Genomic DNA, 20,795 nt, shown 5'->3' with positions numbered 1-20,795 from the left:
TAGGTTTGTAAGACCTCTAGCTTTCTTGTTCTTTCCCAAGATGCTTTGGTTATTTGGGGGGGCGCCTGGGTGGTGCAGCTGGTTGAGCATCTGACTCTTTGGTTTCAGTTCAGGTCTTGATCTCCGGATTGTGGGATAGAGGCCCATGTCGGGCTCCGTGTTCAGTGAAGGGTCTGCTTATGATTCTCTCCCTCTCCTTCTACCCCTCCCCACCATGTTTACTCTCTTTCTCTTCCTTTCTCCTTCTCTAAGATACATAAATAAATATTTAAAAAATAAAAAAGATGTTCTGGTTAGTTGGGAACTTTTCTTTTTAATTGGGAACTTTTATATATAAAAAAAGAATAATAGGGGCACCTGGGTGGCTCAGTAGATTAAGCATCTCACTCTTGATTTTGTTTTTTGTTGTTTTGTTTTTTAAATATGTATTTATTTATTAAAGATTTTATTTATTTATTCATGAGACAGAGAGAGAGAGGCAGAGACATAGGCAGAGGGAAAAGCAGGCTCCATGCAGGGAGCCCAATGTGGGACTTGATCCCAGGTCTCCAGGATCACGCCCTGGGCCAAAGGCAGATGCTTAACCACTGAACCACCCAGGCATCCCTGATTTTGGCTCAGGTCATGATCTCAGGGTTGTGGGATTGAGCCTTGATTCAGGCTTCATGCTTATGGGGAGACTGCTTGAGATTCTCCCTCTGCCCTTCCCCCTGCTCATGTTCTCTCTCTCAAATAAATAAATAAAGATTTTTAAAAATTTGCAGCATTTTTTTTCTCTCTCATAGCAACACACAAAACACTGGTGTATCACTTAGAGTCGCTGGAATATATATGCCGCATATATGCACCACCACATAAATATGCATATAATACATACATACAGTATATACAGATTTGGAAGCCGAGACTCTGAAAGGCTGAAGCACCTTATCCAAAATCACATAACCCCAGAGACCACTCTAAAAACACTCAGAGAAAGTATAAAAGTCATTTCACTTTAATACAAAGTCATGTAAAGAAAATCATGTTAGCAAAATCATATGTTCCCTAAATATCTGTGAAATCACCACTGGAGTGTCAATGCCATCCTTTCCTGCATTCTCTCCCTCCCCTCTCCGTTTGGGCTCATGAATTTTGCTGTGACTACATGGTAAAGGCCCAGGTCACCTGTGAGACCAGACAAGCAGAACACACATCTGCACACTGGAGACCCCTCCGGGGTGGCTGATGTGGAGCAGGAAGTGGGCCTCGTTTCACTTTCCTTCTGATTTCTTGATTTCTCTCTGCTGCTTCCCTTGCCCTGGCCAAGCCTTCCGGGGTGTCCAGTTCTGCAGCCAGGGGAGAAATGTCCATGAGAGAGCCTCACCTCCTTTCTCCTTGGTGCTTTCAGGGGAAACAAGTGAGTAAATCCAGTGAGTATGTGTGGCACCGAGATGAGTTTGGAAGTCTTGCTGCATTGACTTCTTGAGTCTGAGAACCTCTGTGTGAACCACGGCTTGAGATCTATGTCTACTTCCCTGATCGGAAAGAGAACCTGGGTATAGAGAGAAAAGGGTCAGGGGGCACAGATTTTTTTTTTTTTATTCATTCTTTATTCAGAGATACACACAGAGAGAGGCAGAGACACAGGCAGAGGGAGAAGCAGGCCCCATGCAGGGAGCCCGACGTGGGACTCAATCCTGGGTCTCCAGGATCAGGCCCCGGACCAAAGGCGGAGCTAAACTGCTGAGCCACCGGGGCTGCCAGGTCAGGGGGCACAGATAGAACAAAGCTAGGCCTGCAGAACGCTGCCGAATCTGTAAGAGGCTCTTGTAGGCCGTTGACTCAAACGTTTGCTCTGGGCTCCTTGGGGGCAGGCACTGCTCACGGGCTTTCTATCTATCAGCTCATTTCACACTCATAACACATCGACAAGCTAAGTGCCATCAATATCCCTATTTTATAGACTAGCAAACTGAGGTCCCGCAAGGTTAAGTGACAGGCTGAAGGTCACACAGTAAGTTGCGGAATGGAAAGTTGGATCCAGAGCCCCTTATGCACTGTGCTGTGCACAAAGATGGTGTCTGAACCCCCCCCCCTTTTTTTTAACTTCAGGAGGTATTATTGTGAAGGAGCATCCCTGTTACCTACAACTATAAAATGGATCTTTGCGATGAATAAAGATTGGCATGTAAATTCTTGGATAAAACCTAGAAATCTCCTGAGACATGAACACCCCATGTTCAGTGTTTCTCCCCATCGTATACAAAGTTTTGAAAAGAGAGAAAGCTATCTGGGGTTGATCACAACGTTCAATCTCAGTGCTAGTTCCAGCTATGAGAAAGTCCCAGAGCTGGCTGGTGGGTTGTAAAGCCAGGGATGGGGACTGGGCTTGTGCTTCTTGTTGAAGACAACTCCCTGCCCCAGCAGAGCACGGGTTGGCAGCTCTGCTGGCAATGGCTGTGGCGGGCCCCTGACTCGTGTTTGTATATAGGCATGAGGGCTCAGCCATCCTCCCATGAACCTCTGCATACTGCCTTCACCCACCAGTTCCCTGTCTCAGGAAGTGACATCATCCCCTGCCTAGTCATTCATGCCAGGAACCCGGGGGTTGTTCTCAGCTCCTCCCCACCATCTGCTACATTTTAGTCATCACACCCCAAATCTGTTCCTAATCCTAACACTTTTCATTTCCTCCACTGCCACCCCCCAGTCCAAGTCACTGTGATGAGCACAACAGCCTTCCCGCCACCCCTACAATCCACTCACACCATGGCCAGAACGACCGTATCACTATAGAGAGCTACATCATTCCTCAGCTTAAAACCCTCCATGGCTCCCCACTGCCCTCAGGATAAAGAAAATCCTTCTAGCATGACCTGCTTCTTCAGAAGATTGTTCATTCATTCATTCACTCATTCATTCATTCTATTAGCTTAATAAGCTTGTCTGACCATGAAATTATGGCCTTGTGCTCATTAGACACAATACCTCAGGCTGGCTTGTGCACAGAACAAACATTTTATTTTTTGCCACATCAAGCCCAAACTCTAAGGGGCCTCTCCTCGAAGAGGCAGAGAAACCAGTAGCTTACATCTCCTGGAAGCCTTATTTACAATGGGATGCCCAGCCAATAGAAGTGCTGAACAAATGTCTCCAAGTGCCCCACCTGGTGTGGCATAGAGATGCTCTTTCCTTCTTACTTTACCTCAGGAGAACCTTCCTTGTGAAAGAAACACTCCCCCAGGCCATGCTCTGACTTGTCCTCCCACACCTCCTCCACAAAACAGAGGGAGCTTTTACATGTAAATATGGTCATGTCACTCTCCAACCTAAAACCCTCCAGTGTCTTCCCAAAGTGTTCAGAGTGAAACTCAAGGTCTTCACTGGGACCCCCTGCCCCCTGCTTTGACTGATCTCAGGCCTCTTGGCTGTTCCCTCCACCAGGAATGCTCTTCCCTCAGATCTTTATGATCTTTCAGGGCCCAGCTTGACTGCCACCTCCTCACAGAAGCCTTCCAGGACTTACCCCTGTCAACTTCTCTCTCCACTGCCTATTTAATGGATAGCTGAAGATGAAGTGTTAATATACTTCCTTACCTGCACACTCTTTGACTCCCCTGCTAGAGTGTAAGCACCATGAAGGCAAGGGCTTCATCTTGTTCACTGCATCCCCAGGACTTAGAAAATGCCTAGCACATGGCAGGCCCCCAGTAAATATTTGTTGGAGGGATGAATTATTTTGGTTTCATGTAGTCTTGTTTGACAGAGCAGTTTTCCATGCAGGCATTCCAGAAAGTCTGGCAACACTTAACTGAACTATGTATGTGCATATTAAGTGGGCTGTGTGCCCCTCAGATTCAGCTCATCCTTTCTCTGTCCCCTTGTCTACTCAGGAGAGGCTGAGCTCAGTGGATGAGAGCAGCAAGCCAATGGGAAGTGCCAGCAGGTGCTGGGAAGATAGGGAGGGGAGGTGTATTTATGCCCCAGCTCCTTCCCCACCAGGCCTGGTCTTACTAGTTGCTATGTCCTTCTATGGACACCCCCCCCCATCCCTTTGCCTCACAGCTCCCTGGGCCCACACTGCCATGCTGGAGTGCTTCTGTATCCCTTGATGGTTCCCTTAACCCTGCTCACGTGTCTGTAAGATGTTCCTTCTTTAAATCTTTTTATTCACTCCTTTTTTTAATTTTTAATTTTTAAAGATTTTATTTATTTAAGGGACACCTGGGTGGTTCAGTGGTTGAGCATCTGCTGTCAGATCAGGGTGTGATCCCTGGGGTCAAGTCCTGCATCGGGCTCCCTGCAAGAAGCCTGCTTCTCCCTCTGCCTGTCTTTGCCTCTCTCTGTTTCTCATGAATAAATAAATAAAATCTTTAAAAAAAAAAAAGATTTTATTTATCTATTTACTTATTTGGGGGAGAGAGAGAGAGCATGGCCACAGGGAAGGAGAGGAGGGAGAAAAGAGAAACAGGCTCCCTGCTGAGCAGGGAGCCCGATGAAGGACTTGATCTCAGTATATGTGCTGCCAAAGCGAGCACAGGACTTGATTTCAGGACCTCGAGATCATGACCTGAGCTGAAAGCAGATGCATAACAGACTGAGTTACACATCACTCCTTTTATTTATTTTTTAATTTTTATTTATTTATGATAGTCACACACACAGAGAAAGAGAGGCAGAGACATAGGCAGAGGGAGAAGCAGGCTCCATGCACCGGGAGCCCGACATGGGATTTGATCCCGGGTCTCCAGGATCGTGCCCTGGGCCAAAGGCAGGCACTAAACCGCTACGCCACCCAGGGATCCCACATCACTCCTTTTAAATGCACTATTTGTTTCTCTCCAGGACCCTGGCAAATGTCTGCCCCTCTATCCCTCATCACTCACCCATATTAAGTGCCTGGCCCCCAAAGGTATTTGAGATCCTGACTGAGGTGGTTTCTCAGCTCTGTCCAAGAGGTCAGGGGCTGGTAACTGTCACCAGGCCAGACATTCTTGGAGCAGCAAAGGCAAACGGTGTTTGCCTCATGGAGGGGTGGGGGAAAGGCATGCCTCATTGTACTGACACCTGGAGGCTGAGAAGGCATCTTTCAAAGTGTAGTCCAAGGCTTCTCCACATCAGAGTTGCCTGAGGATTTTATTAGAAATCCAGATTTTGGAGTGCCTGGGTGGTTCAGTCAGTTAAGTGTCTGCTTTGGCTCAGGTCATGATCTCAGGGTCCTGGCACCTCCCCACTGACCAGGGAGCCCAACTCAGGCTGAGGTGCCAGCAAATGCCGGCACCTCAGCCTGAGTTGGGCTCCCTGGTCAGTGGGGAGTTTGCTTCTCCTGCTCCCTCTGCCCCTCCCCCAACTTATGCTCTCTCACTATTTCTTTCCCTCAAATAAATAAATAAAATCTTAAAAAAAAAAACAAAAAAAGAAATCCAGATTTTTTGGCTTCATTGTAGACCTGACTTCTGAGAATCTGAATTTTACCTTATTTTATTTACTTTATTTATTGTTTGGGAATCTGCATTTATTTATTTATTTATTTATTTATTTATTTATTTTAAAGATTTTATTTATTTATTCATGAGAGACACACACACACATGAGAGAGAGAGAGAGAGAGAGAGAGAGAGAGAGAGGGAGGGAGGAGAGGCAGAGACACAGGCAGAGGGAGAAACAGGCTCCATGCAGGGAGCCTGACATGGGACTCGATCCTGGGTCTCCAGAATCAGGCGCTGGACTGAAAGTGACGCTTAAACCACTGAGCCACCCAGGCTGCTCTGGGAATCTGAATTTAAACAAGTAACCCCACATTCTCTGGTTTGGGCCTTAACACCCAAAGAAATGAGGGATTAACAAGGCAGCATAAACACAAGGGGGGTAATTAAAGGAAACTGTTGTGTCCCAATGATGGGAGACATAGGGTCCACTGAAGTTGGAGGTAAGAGAGGTAATGAATCAGCCCACCCCCATCCTTTTTTTTCAGTAATCTCCACACTCAATGAGGGGCTTGAACTCATGACCCCAAGACCAAGAGTCACAAGCTTCTCCAACTGAGCCAGCCAGTTTATGGGACCATAAACTCTAGTAATTATTGTTATTTTTCTTGTTGTTGGAGTAGTAGGTTCAAGTCCTGACTTCACTATTCACTATCTGGGTGACCTCAGGCAAATTACTTTGCCTCTTGGTACCTATTTCTCCAATGGAGATGATGGTAGCTCCTACCTCACAGGGTCACTATGAAAAGTCAATGAATTAATATATGTCAAGTGCTTAGACTGCTGCCTAACAGGGACACCTGGGTGGCTCAGTGGTTGAGTGTCTGCCTTTGGCTCAGGTTGTGATCCTGAGGTCCTGGATCAAGTCCCACATCAGGCTCCCTGCATGGAGCCTGCTTCTCCTTCTGTCTATGTCTCTCCTTCTTTCTCTATGTCTCTCATGAATAAATAAATAAAAAAAAAAAAAAAAAAAAAAAGAAGATTGCTGGGATCCCTGGGTGGCTCAGCGGTTTAGTGCCTGCCTTTGGCCCAGGGCATGGTTCTGGAGTCCCAGGATCAAGTCCCGCATTGGGCTCCCTGCATGGAGCCTGCTTCTCCCTCTGCCTGTGTCTCTGCCTCTCTCTCTGTGTCTCTCATGAATAAATAAATAAAACCTGAAGAAGAAGAAGAAGAAAAGGAAGAAGAAAAGGAAGAAGAAGAAGGAAGAAGAAGGAAGAAGAAAAGAAGAAGAAAAGAAGAAAAGAAAGAAGATGACGACGACGACGACGAAGAAGAAGAAGAAGAAGAAAACGACGACGACAACGATGACTGCTGCCCAACAGATCTCATAATAGTCCAGCTCAGATTTTCCTAACAGTGGCAGCATGACCAATCAGGATTGTGGAGCATTCCCACCTTGGGTAGCTAGCCAGCCTCCTTGGGCCTCCACTCCATCCTTCAACAATGATTTAGTGGCAATGGGGCAGCAAGTAACTTACAGCTTCCTTATGATTGTCTTCTCCTCCTTGTTACTGCTGGCATTGCTGGTCCTGGAGACAAGGGTGTCTTTTTGTCTTCTTCCTCCCAGGCCTTCTCTTGGAGGAATCAGACCACTGGGGAAAAAGGGAATAAATGGGATGTTTTATTGCAGACCTTCTGTCTGTGAAGCTCTGAAAGTGAAGGGTCTTAATAATCATTATCACATTAATAATATTATCATTGATAGCTAGAGTCAGAGAGATTCTGCTCTTAATAACAAGAATCTCCCCCTGCCACCTTTCCAATATTGATACCTCTTCTTACTTTCTCTTGTCTAACTGCACTGGCTAGTAACCCAAGCTTCTCCACTTTTTAGGAATATGACCATGTTTCAATTCTCTAACTTAAGCCTTGATTTTCTAATAAACCAATGAGGATAATAAGAGTAACTGCCTCCTAGGACTGAGTGATTAATGATAATCATCATTAGTGAAATAATACATAGCACGTGACACTATAGCAGTGAACAAAACAGACAAAATTATCTCCTATCATGCAATTTCTATTTTTCCAACGGGGAAGGAAGCAATCAATAAACAAATAAATTAAGTGAAAATTTAAAAGTATAGTAAGTCAGATGGTATGTAGAGTTAAATTGATATTGATTGATAAGATATTGAGATCAGTTGACTTAAAGAGAACTAGAGTTATTTCCATGGATTTGATGTATAGAAGCTGGAAGAAAGATGTTCTTTCTCATTTGTTCAACTGGCATTGCCAGCAACCACATTTCCTAAGACTCCCAGAAGGTGTGTCTACAACACAAGATAATGAGGCCAACAAAGCGGACGCAAGGAGGAAAGAAAGAAGCAACAAGTCTCTGGCTTCTCCAACCCTGAGGCCTTGACTGCAGTTTTTTATTTCTGAAAACAGCCCCAAAATCCAAAATCCTTCCCAGGTATGTGGGTTAACAAATTCCTTTTTGTACTTAAGCTAGTTTGAACTGAATTTCTGTCACTTGCAACCAAAGGAAGCCTGACTACAATGCAATATTTCAATGCCTGACCTGGTATAGCTTGTGTATCCACTTAGGTGTTTTGCTGTGGCACCTGCTTGCTACTTTATACCTGTGGTGCTTCCCCCTTCCTACAGATTGGATTGTGTCCCCCAGAATTCAGATGTTGAAGCCCTAAGTTCCAGTGTAATGGTATTTAGAGATGGGGACTTTGGGAGATAATTTTTTAAAAAATTTTTATTTACTTGACAGAGAGATAGACTGAGCACAAGCAGAGGGACAGGCAGATGGAGAGGGAGAAGTAGCCTCGCCGCAGAGCTGGGAGCCCAACATGGGGCTCGACCCCAGGACCCCAGGATCATGACCTGAGCTGAAGGCAGATGCTTAACCTACAGAGCCAAACCCATCCCCAGGAGTTTAGATGAGGTCATTAGGGCAAGGCCCCCATGGTTGGGTTAAAGCCCCTATAAGAGGAGATGTCTGAGGGCTTGCTCTCTCTGCTGTGTACAAGAAGCCACGAAGAGTCAGAACTAACCATGCTGGCACCCTGATCTTGGACTTCTGGCCTCCAGAATTGTGAGAAAACAAAAAATTCTATTGTTTAAACTGCCTAGTCTGGGTGCCTGGGTGGCTCCAGTCAGTTGAGCATCTGCCTTGGGCTCAATTTGTGATCCCAGGGTCCTGGGATCCAGCTCAAGTCTGAGTCCAAGTCCGAGTCAGGGCTCCCTGCTCAGCGGGAAGTCGGCTTCTCCCTCTCCTGTAGCCCCTCCCCCTTCACTCGTGCTCTGTCTCCCACTGTCCTCTTTCTCAAATAAATAAATAAAATCTTAAATAAACCCAGTCTATGGTATTTTGTTATGGCAGCCCAGCAGACTGACACCTCTTGAGATATGAGTCAGAGAGCACGATTCATCCTTCTCTCTCCTTGGCAAAGAGTGAGCTCTTATTAATTTATTATTTATATATTACAGTAATAATATTAATACAGTATTTATTTGTTACCAATAAACCCCCTTTTCCATGGCCTATTGTTATGTAATACCCTAAACCACATGAGTTAAAACAATGAAGATTTTTTTTTAAAGATTGTATTTATTCATGAGAGACACAGAGAGAGAGGCAGAGGGAGAGACACAGGCAGAGGGAGAAGCAGGCTCCATGCAGGGAGCCCGATGTGGGGCTCAATCCTGGGACTCTGGGATCATGCCCTGGGACGAACGCAGAGGCTCAACTGCTGAGCCACCCAGGCATCCCATGATTTATGATTTCTCATGATGGCTCCATTTCTTATTGCCTTGGTGGGGTATGTGGGAGGTAGGTCACATTTGGGGCTGTCAGCTGGGGTACCTCTCTTCTTCGTGTGACCTCTCCCTGGTACTGTATTGAGCTTCCTCACAGAACTATGGTCTCAAGCATTCCACAAGAACAAAAAATTCTACGAGGACAAAAATGGAAGCTGCAACAGGTATCTCCTAACCTCAGAAGCCAAAGAGTATTGCTTCTACCACATTCCATTGGTCAAAGCAAGTCACTGGGCAGCCCAGACTCAAGGAGAGGGAAAATAGACTCTACCTCTTGAGGGGAGGGAAAGTCTCATTGCAGAAGGCATGCAAGATGGTAAAACTCGTGGCCATCTTTGGAAGCAGCCTACCACATCTGCCTCAACTCAAAACAATCACTGGGATGATCTTGGACCTCCAAGCTGATGCAGTTGCTAAGAGAGTATCTCAGCTGACATGCTGGTTCCTCTAGAATACAGAACCCAAGTGAGTAAACAGAATCTTGCTGTCAACAGGCCTGTACCAGATGGCAAGTGCACAGCTGCTGCTCTCTGGGAATTCAAAACTGGAAATAAAAGTATGTCGCTCTATTCGCTAACGAGCTGCTCAAGCCTCAGCAGTTCAGCCGTTCCTGTTTTTAACTACCTGTGTCTAAAGTACTTATTAAATGAGAGGAAGACAAGTCTTTCCATTAATGTGGTTCCAACTTCAGCAGAAGGAAGATGATTAAATTCCTGTTGGCAGGGAAGCCTGAGTGGCCCAGTGGTTAAGCATCTGCCTTCGGCTCAGGGTGTGATCCTAGAGTCCCAGGATCGAGTCCCACATCGGGCTCCCTGCATGGAGCCTGCTTCTCCCTCTGCCTGTGTCTCTGCCTCTCTCTCTTTCTGTCTCTCATGAATAAATAAAATATATTTTAAAAATTCCTATTGGCAGAACTCAGCCCTTTTGGATTTGGTTTGCTAGAACATTTTTACTGTACTGCTGCCCCCTTAATGACTTTATATTGAATGAATTTATGTTTTTTTAAGATTTTATTTACTTGAGGGCAGCCCGGGTGGCTCAGCAGTTTAGCGCCACCTTCAGCCCAGGGCGTGATCCTGGAGACCTGGGATTGAGTCTCACATCAAGCTCCCTGCGTGGAGCCTGCTTCTCCCTCTGCCTGTGTCTCTGCCCCTCTCTCTCTCTGTGTCTTTCATGAATAAATAAATAAAATCTTAAAAAAAAAAAAAAAAACTTTCCAATGACTTCTCATTTCACATACAATAAAATTAGAGAAAAAAAATTAGAGGTCCTTCCTGTGGCTCATAAGGCATACCTCTCATCCTCTACCTGTGTTCCAACTTCTACCATGTTGGGTCTCTTAAATTAGCCAAGCTGGTTCGCATACTCTGAGCACTTCTCACTCTACTCTTGCCCTACGAATCTTTACATGGTTGGCTGCTTCTTGTCATCCACCTCAGAGGGATCTTCACTGACCACCCGATTAAAAATAGGCCCATCTCCCACCTCCAGCATTTTGCGTCATATGTCATCTTGGTTTTTTGTTGTTGTCATTGTTGTTTATTGAGGGAGAGAAAAAGGAGGGGGGAGGTGCAGAGCAAGAGGGAGAGAGAAATAATCTTAAGAAGCCTCCATGCCCAGTAAGGAGCCCGATACAGGGCTTAATCACACAACCCCGAGATGATGACCTGAGCCAAAATCAAGAGTCAGACACCCAACTGACTGAGCCACCCAGGTACCCATGTCACTTTGTTTTATATACTTTAGAGCACTTACTACCATTATGCTGTGTGTTATTTCAGACTTCCTTATCAATTGCCTATCTTCCCCCTAGACTAGCATGGCTTTCTCTGTTTTGTTCACTACTATACCGGTGCCAGGAATAGCACCTGGCATGTAGTAGGTCTTCAATAAACTGCCTGAGTGAACATCAGAACAAATACATAACATGTCAAGGATTTCCAGGCAGGGTCTGGCTCTGCGGTGCAGGAATGCCCAAAGCAGCAGAGCCCCACCTCTTATAGCACTGCAGCTCTTCCTGCACCACCATTAGCTGGGACTTGAGTTTGTTGCGCTCCTGCAGCACGTCCCTCAGCTCCTGCAGAGTGAAGCGTGGTCGGTTGGGATCTGTCAGGTCAACCACCATTTTGTCTGGTCCCAGGTTTACCTGTAAAAAAAAGACGTTGGTCGCTTATACGGTTTCCCTTGTGAAGATGGACTGTTCACCCCAGAAAGGAAAATTCTGTTTTATTACTCCCAGGAACCCTATCAGCTGAGACACTGCCTGTTGGAAGCATCTGGTTAATGCGAAAGAAACAAAAGTTCTAAGTACAGTTCTCCAAGAAAAGAACCACAGCTCCTTGGAGAATGGCTGATTCCAGGTCTGGAATCAGGGAAAGCACGAGATGAACCTGGAGCCTTTCCTTGTGTAAGGAATGGAGACACCTCAAAATGACAGTTTGAAGGAGCTCCCGCTGGCCAGACTGAGATACTCAATTTGAGCATAAAAGTGAATAATAACAGGAATGGACAATAACACTCCACATAAAAGGAGAATTCAGGAGTTCATACTTAAAATTTAAAATTTTAAATTAATTAATTAATTAATGGGGATGTGACGGTTAAGTTTATGCGTCTACCTGACTGGGCTAAGGGATGCCCAGATAGCTGGTTAAATGTTATTTCTTGGGATCCCTGGGTGGCGCAGCGCTTTGGCGCCTGCCTTTGGCCCAGGGCGCGATCCTGGAGACCCGGGATTGAATCCCACGTCGGGCTCCCGGTGCATGGAGCCTGCTTCTCCCTCTGCCTATGTCTCTGCCTCTCTGTCTCTCTTTCTGACTATCATAAATAAATAAAAATTAAAAATAAAAAGAATCAGAACAAAAAAAAATAAATAAATGTTATTTCTTGGTGTGTCTGTGAAGGTGTTTCTGGAAGACATTAATTAGCATTTGGATTGATGCAGGGAGTAAAGCAGATGGTCCCCCTGATGGGTGGGCGGGCATCATCCAATCCACCGAGGGCCCCAATAGAACAAAAGGTGGAAAGAGGGTGAATTCTAGCGGGACATCCTCCTTCTCCTGCCCTCAGACTTTGACACTCCCGGTTCTTGGGCTTTTGGTTCCAGACCAGGACTTAACCATCAGCTCCCCAGATCACAGACTTCCTGGTTCTCCAGCTTGCAGCCTGCAGATTACAAGACTTCTCAGCCTCCATAACTTCATGAGCCAATTCCTCAAATAACTATCCTCTTTATATCATAGCTATATCCCCTAGTGGTTCTGTTTCTCTGGAGAACTCTGATTAATACAGGGAAGGAATGGGCAGCCCAGGTGGCTCAGCAGTTTAGCACCGCCTTGGGTCCAGGGCCTGATCCTGGAGACCCGGGATCGAGTCCCACGTCAGGCTCCCTGCACGGAGCCTGCTTCTCCCTCTGCCTGTGCCTCTGCCTCTCTCTCTCTCTCTCTCTCTCTGTCTCATGAATAAATAAATAAAATCTTAAAAAAAAAATACAGGGAAGGAAATGGGGAATTTATAGCAAAAGGCCAATTAATGGACGTAGAAGATGAGAAAGTTGAAAAAATCATCCTTTTGGGGCACGTGGCTGACTCAGTCGGTAGAGCATGAGACTCTTGATCTTGGGGTTGTAAGTTCAAGCCCCATGTTAAGTGTAGAGATTACTTAAAAATAAAGTCATTCATTCATTCATTCATTCGAGAGATCAGAGAGCACAAGTGGGGAGTTGAGGAAGGAAAAGAGGAAGAGGGAGAAGCATACTCCTTGCCAAGCAGGGAGCCTGATTTGGGACTTGATCCAGGACCCCGAGATCATGACTTGAGTTGAAGGCAGATGCTTAACCGATGGAGCCACCCAGGTGCCCCAAAAATAAAATCTTTATCCCCCCCAAAAATCATCCTTTTTTAAACCAACTTAGTAATAATTGATTCAGCCAGGACTAATGAATGGATCTAAACCTTTTGGGTAAAAATTTGTTGGGGGAAAGAATATTTTGCAGTTTCAAATTATTTTCCCACAACCACTTATGAATGATAAAGGAGAATAAAGGCACCTATACAGTGCAGAAATCTAGCAGACACCACATTAGCTAAGTGATCAAGTTAACAACACCAATAATGGCAAAGTGAGTCAAATGTCTCCTGATACAATGCACTGACTAGGACACAGAATCCCTTCAATGGTATTCCTGCAAAAAAAAAAAAGAAAATTTTAAATGGTATTCCTGCTAAACATGTATCACTTGAATTTACCCATAACACATTGGAACAAACCCAAATTGAAGGACATTCTACAAACCAACAGATACATAATCATCAAAAATGTCAGGGTCGGGATCCCTGGGTGGCGCAGCGGTTTGGCGCCTGCCTTTGGCCCAGGGCGCGATCCTGGAGACCTGGGATCGAATCCCACGTCAGGCTCCCGGTGCATGGAGCCTGCTTCTCCCTCCGCCTGTGTCTCTGCCTCTCTCTCTCTCTCTGTGACTATCATAAAATAAATAAAAAATTAAAAAAAAAATGTCAGGGTCATAAAAAGACAAGGAAAAGCTGAGGAACTGTTCTAGATTCAAGGCAACTAAAGACATGTGTCAACCAAAAGTACTGTGTAGGGATGCCTGGGTGGCTCAGCAGTTTGGTGCCTGCCTTCAGCCCAGGGCAAGATCCTGGGGTCCTAGGATTGGGTCCCATGTCGGGTTCCTTGCATGGAGGCTGCTTCTCCCTCTGCCTGCATCTCTGCCTTTCTCTCTGTATCTCTTATGAATGAATAAATAAAATCTTTAATACAAAACAAAAGTACTGCGTAACCCTGGACCGGATCCTGCACCAGAAAAAAAGATGCTGTAAAGGATATTATTGTGAATTTTGAATAGGGATAGTATATTAGGTCTTTGTATTCTATTCACCTTTTTCTGATAAATTTGATCATTTATTTGTGGCTACGCAATAATATGTCTTGTGAGATACCCACTGAAGTATTTAGGGTAAAGGGCCCTGATCTTTTACTAATCCTACAACTAACATAATGTCCCTCAAATAGTTGAGAAGGGGGCACCTGGGTGGCTCAGTGGTTGAGTGTCTGCCTTTGGCTCAGGTCATGATCCCAGGGTCTTGGGATTGAGTCCCACCTCAGGCTCCCTGCTCAGTGGGGAGTCTGCTTTTCCCTTTCCTTCTGCTGCTCCCCCTGCTTGTGCTGTCTCTCAAGTAAATAAATAAAATTTTAAAAATAAAACCAAAACAGATAGTTGAGAAAAACTGAATATATAATACAGATACATATTATTTCTGTATATGCACATATATATTACATATATGTGGTTTTGTGTGTATGTATAAATACTTTGGTGTATATCTTCTTTTTTATTTAAAGGTTTTATTTATTTGAGAGAGTAAAAGAGAGCATGAGGTGAGGGGCAGAGGGAGAGGGAGAAGCAGGCTCCCTACTGAGCAGGAAGCCTGACATGGAGCTGATCCCAGGACTCCAAGATCATGACCTGAGCCAAAATCAGAAACTTAACCGACTGAGCCACCCAGGTGCCCCTGGTGTATATCTTCAAAGACACACTACACATACACAAAACTGAATACAACACCTGAATCCAGGTGAAAGGTATACAGGTGTCCCTTGTGCTTTTCTTACAACTCTCCCGTAGGTTTGAAATGTTTTCAACCTAAAATTTAAGCAAAGGTTTGAAAACAACTTACATGTCCATGAATAGAAACCCAGTTAAGTAAAAACTAAGGCACAACCACACTGGAACGTTCTGCAGGTGACAGAACAAGGTGCAATATAAAGAGAAACATAACAGTGACCATGTTCCTCTTGTCAGACTGACAAGGATCAGTGTTGTAAGGGCTGTGGGGAAGCAGACCCCAGCACTGATTGCCAGAAGAGTGGGTCTCCTTAGCCTCTGTGAAGTGCAATTTAGCATTACATATTATCCAAATTTCAAATGCTCCTTCCCTTTAATCCAGTGCGTCTGGTCCCTCTAGGCATTCTCCCTCAGGAGCCAAATGTTAGGATTTTCTGTTAGGATTTTTTGTTGTTGTCTGGAATGTGATGGTTGCACAACATGAATGTACTTAATGACACTTAAGTATGCTCTTAAAAACGGTTAAGGTGGTAAAATTTAAATGTACTTTGTCACAATTAAAAATAATTTAAAAAGAAAAAGAAAAAAAAAATAAGGTGTATTTTTATGAACTGCCTAGTGGCACTAAGCACTCAATTCTTTCGGCCCTTTACCCCACCCCTGCTCTTAAGACTGCAATTTGGGAGGCAAATGCCATCTCATCTGCTGGCTGATAAAGCTTGTCCACTGAGCCCCATACAAAGAACTCACCCAGCCTCTGTGCAGAGTATGCTGTACACAGTCTGTGGCGGGGCTCCCTCCACATCCTTGTTCCTGGGGTTGGAGGTGGCAGGGATGAGCTCAGAATGTGAGCTGAGCCATCCTGAGCAAGTCATTTAACTTCTCTTGAGTTTCAAAAGCCAGGCTATAAATCATGATACTCAACTATCTCGTATGACAGACACGGAAGTCGAACTGTATCTACAGAGACAGTTGTTACCAGGATGAATGAGTAGGTGAAATAAGTGCATAAGGGAAGTGACCAGAAACCCTCACTCTTTTTCCCCTGTGAACGTCAGCGACTCTCTTCCTGTTGTCCTTTCCTGGCACACTTCTCAGCTTGTGATCTTGTACTGTGGTTCTAGAGGTATGGGAGTCTTACCTCTCCCACTAGACATGAGTTTTGTGAAGGCAGGGTCCTTGACTAATGTATCACTTCAGCCCCAGGGTCCAGCACCATGCCATCACTCATCAAATGTCATTCCAACAAATAAGGTCAAATGTATATTCCATGTGTGGTAGGCTTTTTAAAAAAGATATTATTTATTTATTTGAGAGATACAGAAATAGCAACAGAGATAGAGAGAGAGAGAATACAAGCAGAAGCAGGCTCTCCACTCTGTCGGGATCGATCCCAGGACGCTGAGATCAGGACCTGAGCTGAAGGCAGATGCTTAACCGACTGAGCCACCCAGGTACCCGTTCGTGTGTGGTGGTTCAGACTGGAATCTCTGACTTTCAATCCTGCCTTCACCTCTTACATGCAGTAAGTCCTCTGGCAAATTATTTAACTGTTCTATGCATCCATTTCTGTAAAATGGATATACTAATAGTAAGAGGATTAAATGAGATAGTCCACTTAGAACAGCTTTGTTTTTTAACTGTAGCTGGAGACCCATCAGTAATTCATATTGATTTAATCTATTGCAACAAGAATTTAAAAACTCACAAAAATGGAATAGGCAAGTATGATTCTGCATCATATTTAATAAGGGTGAGTTAGGATAAATTGTTTCTTAAAACTTTTGTTTCATCAATATTGGAAAGTGATATAATGGGTAATTTTGTAAAATGGAGGTATAAAATACATGCATTAACCTTGAGTTTATAGCTTGATGATTTTTTTAAAAAATTATTTATGTTTTTTAAGTAATCTCTACCTTCAACGTGGGGCTCGAACTCATGATCCCCCAAACCCACATCAACAGTCACATGCTTCTCTGATTCAGCCAGCCAGGTGCCCCTAGCTTGGTCACTTTTTAAAGATACTTTATTTTAGAGAGAGAGCAGGGGAGGAACAGAGAGAAAGGGAGAGGGAAAAGGAGAGAATCTTCAGCAGACTTCCCACTGAGGGTGGAGCCCCCACCAGGGACTGGGTCCCAGAACCCTCAGATCACGACCTGAGCCAAAACCAAGAGTCTGGCATTTAAGCCACCGAGCCACCCAGGCACCCCTTGATGATTTTTAGCATAGGTGTACACCCATGCAATCACCCTCCTCCCACTCTCCCTCCCTGGGGTTACCATCAATCCATCTTCTATAAATACAGATTATTTTGCCTGTTCCTGGATTTCACATAAATATATAGTAGGCTCTCTTTTGTGCCTGGCTCCTGTCTCTCAGTGTAACATCTGTGAGAGTCATGCACACAATTGAGTGTATCAGTTCTGCTCTTTCTCACTGCAGTGTAAGTATTCCACTGTGTGACTATACCACAATTTTAAAATCCATTCTCCTGTTGTACTTACTACAGTTTGGCACAGTTCTGGATAAAGGTGCTCTGAACATTCTTTTTTCTTTTTTAAGACATTAATTTTTTAATTTTAATTTTATTTTTTAAATGATTTTATTTATTTATTTCTGAGAATACACAGAGAGGAGAGAGAGAGAAGCAGAGACACAGGCAGAGGGAGAAGCAGGAGCCATGCAAGGAGCCCGACGTGGGACTTGATGCCGGGTCTCCAGGATCAGGCCCTGGGCCGAAGGCGGCGCTAAACCGCTTGAGCTACCCCAAAGACATACTTTTTTTAAAAAAAATTTATTTATTTATTCACGAGAGCCGGGGGTGGGGGGGTGGGCAGACATAGGCAGAAGGAGAAGCAGGCTCCCCATAGGGAGCCCGGTGCAGGACTCGATCCCAGGATTCCGGGATCAGGGGACCCGAGCTGAAGGCTAACCCGCAACCACTGAACCACCCAGGTGTCCCTAAAATTTATTTCTTACTCTAAGTCAAGATTCTCGAAATCTGACGGAGCGTGTTGGAAATGCAGATTCTCAGGTCCCACTCCAGACCTGCTGAATGAGAAACTCTGGGGCTCGGGCCCACCAGTCTGTGCTTTAACGGACACTCCTGGTGGTGTCCCTGCACGCCGAAGCCTGAGAGCCGCTGCCTTAGGTCAGAAATGCTGGAGGCCCCCGATTCGGAACAAACGCAGCAAGCGCTCAGCACCTAGTAAGTGCTCAATAAACGGACCCTTAAGAATGCTGCAAATCTGAGGGCTGGAGCGGCGCTGTGGCTGTTGTCGGGGGCTCGGGGCCGCCGAGTGCGTCCTCCCAGCCAGCCCAGGCTGCTCCCGCCGGACCCTGGCTCCCGCACTCACCTCCTGGACGGCCGCAGAGCCCTCGGTCCGCAGCCCCTCCACCTCCTTGCGGAGGCTGTCCCTCTCCATTCTCAGCTCCTCCACCATCAGGTTGCCCTCATTGACCAGCGTCTCCAGCATCTCCAGGACGCGGACGATCTTGAACTGCAGCTGTGTCACCCGAGGGTCGCTGCCCAGGGCCATCAGCTCGCGGCCGATCACGTAGGAGATGTCATACACGTCCTCGGCGGTCAGCTGGAAGGGGCTCTTGCCCAAAGCCCCCTCGGGCCCACATTCGTCCCCTTCCTCCTCCTCCTCCTCCTCCTCCTCCTCCTCCTCTCGCAAAGGGGGCTCCTCCATGGCCACCCAGACCGCTCAGCCACAGGAGCCGCTTTCTCAGAATCTCCAAAGTTACAACTTCCTCCCGGCGCAGAAAACTTTCCGCTGGGTTGAGACCCTGCCTGCTCGGGGCGGGGGATGGCCGGGAGCGGCCAATCCGCGGCCGAGGGGTGGGCCCGGGGCGCAAAGGCCGCGCTCGGAGACTCCCAGGCCCGCACGACGGGTGCGCCCGCCCCGCTGGGTCGGCGCAGGAGGGCGGGCTCCAGGATGTTGTCTGGGTGCACGAGAAGACAACACAGAGGGAGGACGGGCAAGTAGAGGAACCGGGAGGTTAAAGGGTGAGCGCGGTGACCGCCGGCTGGGAGCGGTTGCGAACCGGGTGGGGGAGGAGCGGCCGCTGAGCCCCGCCCCCTGGTGACCGCGGCCGCCGCGGCCGGGTTTCCATGGAGACGGGGGCGGAGTTTCCACGGGGAGTCCCGGAACGCGGGCAGCAAGCGCACCGCTTTCTCCTTTCTGTGCTCAAGCTTTCCAGCCATAGATTTTGCATTCTCCGTGGAGGAAGATCCGGGTCCCTGTTTGGCGGGTATTTTCAGAAGCTTGCAGCAAAACAGGACAGCGGTTGGTGTCTGCGCGTGGGAGTCAAGAGACCTGGGTTGCACAAGAGTCCTGGGCCCGTTGTCGCCGGTGGCCTCTGCCTCTCAGTTAAATGGAGAATCCCTGCGCGATGCCCCTTGCGGACTCCTGGGTCTCTCTCCTTAGCGTTGCAGCCTTGCAACGTTACTTAACCCTCAGTTCCCTGCTCAGTGAATAAAAGTACCTACGTGGTAAGGTTGCTGCAGGAACATGCGAGGTCATGAGACAATGCGTGTGACAAAAGCACTTCGGGAGTTACCCAAAACGGTGCTCGCTTCGGCAGCACATATTCTAAAAATGGGAGTTACTCAAAACATGTTAGCTGGTGTTCGTCGTCCTGTCCTCCAATAAACATGGAACTTGTGCGGGAGATACGTGGCACGTGGGCTGGGGTGGAAGAAGTAATAAAACAAAAATCATTCTCTGCTTTGAAAATTAGAAAGCATTATACAGACAGGGTTAGTAAGAATATTAGCAGTGTGGATTACAAAACCGTTATTTTAGGTTTGATTCGAACTTTGTGATAGTCATAGGCAGAAAACTTAGCAGTGGAGCTTGCCCTTTTCCCAGGAATATATTGCTAGCTTTCTTTGTGGTAGGTACACCTGATTTTCTCTACACTGAGGTTCTAGCATCACTATGTTGAGTGGCCAAGGATTAAAATAAGCAAAAAGCAAAGCAGGCAAACAAAATAGACACCATTTTCAGAGGGTACAATATTCTAATAATCAAAGCCAGGCTTCTGGGCTCAGTAATCCATAAATCAAGCAGATATGACTACACCTAGTCATTAAATAAGGAGATAAAATGTTAGGCTTGCCATAAATAAAATATGGTATATCCATACAATGGAATATTATTCCACCATCAAAAGAAATGAAGGAATAGAATAGAGTGCCCAGAAATTTGGTCAGTTTTCAACAAGGGTTCCAAGACCTTTCTTTGGGGAAAGGACAGTCTTTTCAATAAATGTTGTTAGAAAAATTGAATACCCACATGTAAAAGTATTAAGGTGGACCCTTGTCTTACACCATATATACAAATTCACTCAAAATAGATCTGAAACATAAAGCTATAAAACTCTTAGAAGAAAACATAGGAGAATAGCTTTATGTCACTGGATTTAGCAATGATTTCTTCAAAAGCACAGGCAACAAAAGAAGAAATAGATAAATGGGACTATGTCAACATTTAAAACTTGTGCAACCAAGACCACAATTAACAGAGTATAGTGAAAAGGCAACTTGCAGAATGAGTGAATATATTTGCAAGTCATATCTTTTAAGGGATTAATATCCAGAATGAATATATATATATATGTGTGTGTTATAGGAGCGTACAGTGATAAAAAAATGATTTTAAATAAATAAATAAATAAATAATGTACAAAGTAAAAATAGATGCAAAATCGTCAGCAGGATACTAGCAAACAGAATTTAGTACTACCTAAAAATTATTATATACCATGACCAAGTAGGGTTTATTCCAGGGATGCAAAGCTAGTTCAGAAGACAATCTATGAAATCCACCATGTTAACAGGATAAAGATCACACACACACACACACACACACACACACACACACACACACAACTATTAGAACTAATAAATAGCTTAAGGTTACAGGATACAAGATCAATATACAAAAACCTATTGTGGG

General features: G+C 45.5%; 2 protein-coding genes across 4 annotated transcripts in view; one reads left to right on the top strand and one right to left on the bottom strand.

Moving 5' to 3' along the window:
* The window catches only part of KMT5A (lysine methyltransferase 5A), a 72,456-nt gene that overhangs the window by 22,853 nt on the left and 28,808 nt on the right, over window positions 1–20,795 (top strand). The window lies entirely within an intron of this gene.
* RILPL2 (Rab interacting lysosomal protein like 2) lies at window positions 975–18,915 on the bottom strand. The gene is made up of 4 exons (XM_026017159.2): window positions 18,186–18,915; window positions 11,237–11,388; window positions 6,947–7,060; window positions 975–1,534 (listed from the first exon to the last, which is right to left on the bottom strand). Exons 1-4 carry the CDS (start codon window positions 18,522–18,524, stop codon window positions 1,510–1,512), a joined length of 630 nt encoding a protein of 209 aa, XP_025872944.2. The 5' UTR covers window positions 18,525–18,915; the 3' UTR covers window positions 975–1,509.

The sequence above is a fragment of the Vulpes vulpes genome, chromosome 10 (assembly GCF_048418805.1).
Source record: "Vulpes vulpes isolate BD-2025 chromosome 10, VulVul3, whole genome shotgun sequence".
NCBI classification, from domain to species: Eukaryota; Metazoa; Chordata; class Mammalia; order Carnivora; family Canidae; genus Vulpes; species Vulpes vulpes.
The sequence above is the reverse complement of the archived record's forward strand: the minus strand, read 5'-3'. Positions and strand labels throughout refer to the sequence as shown.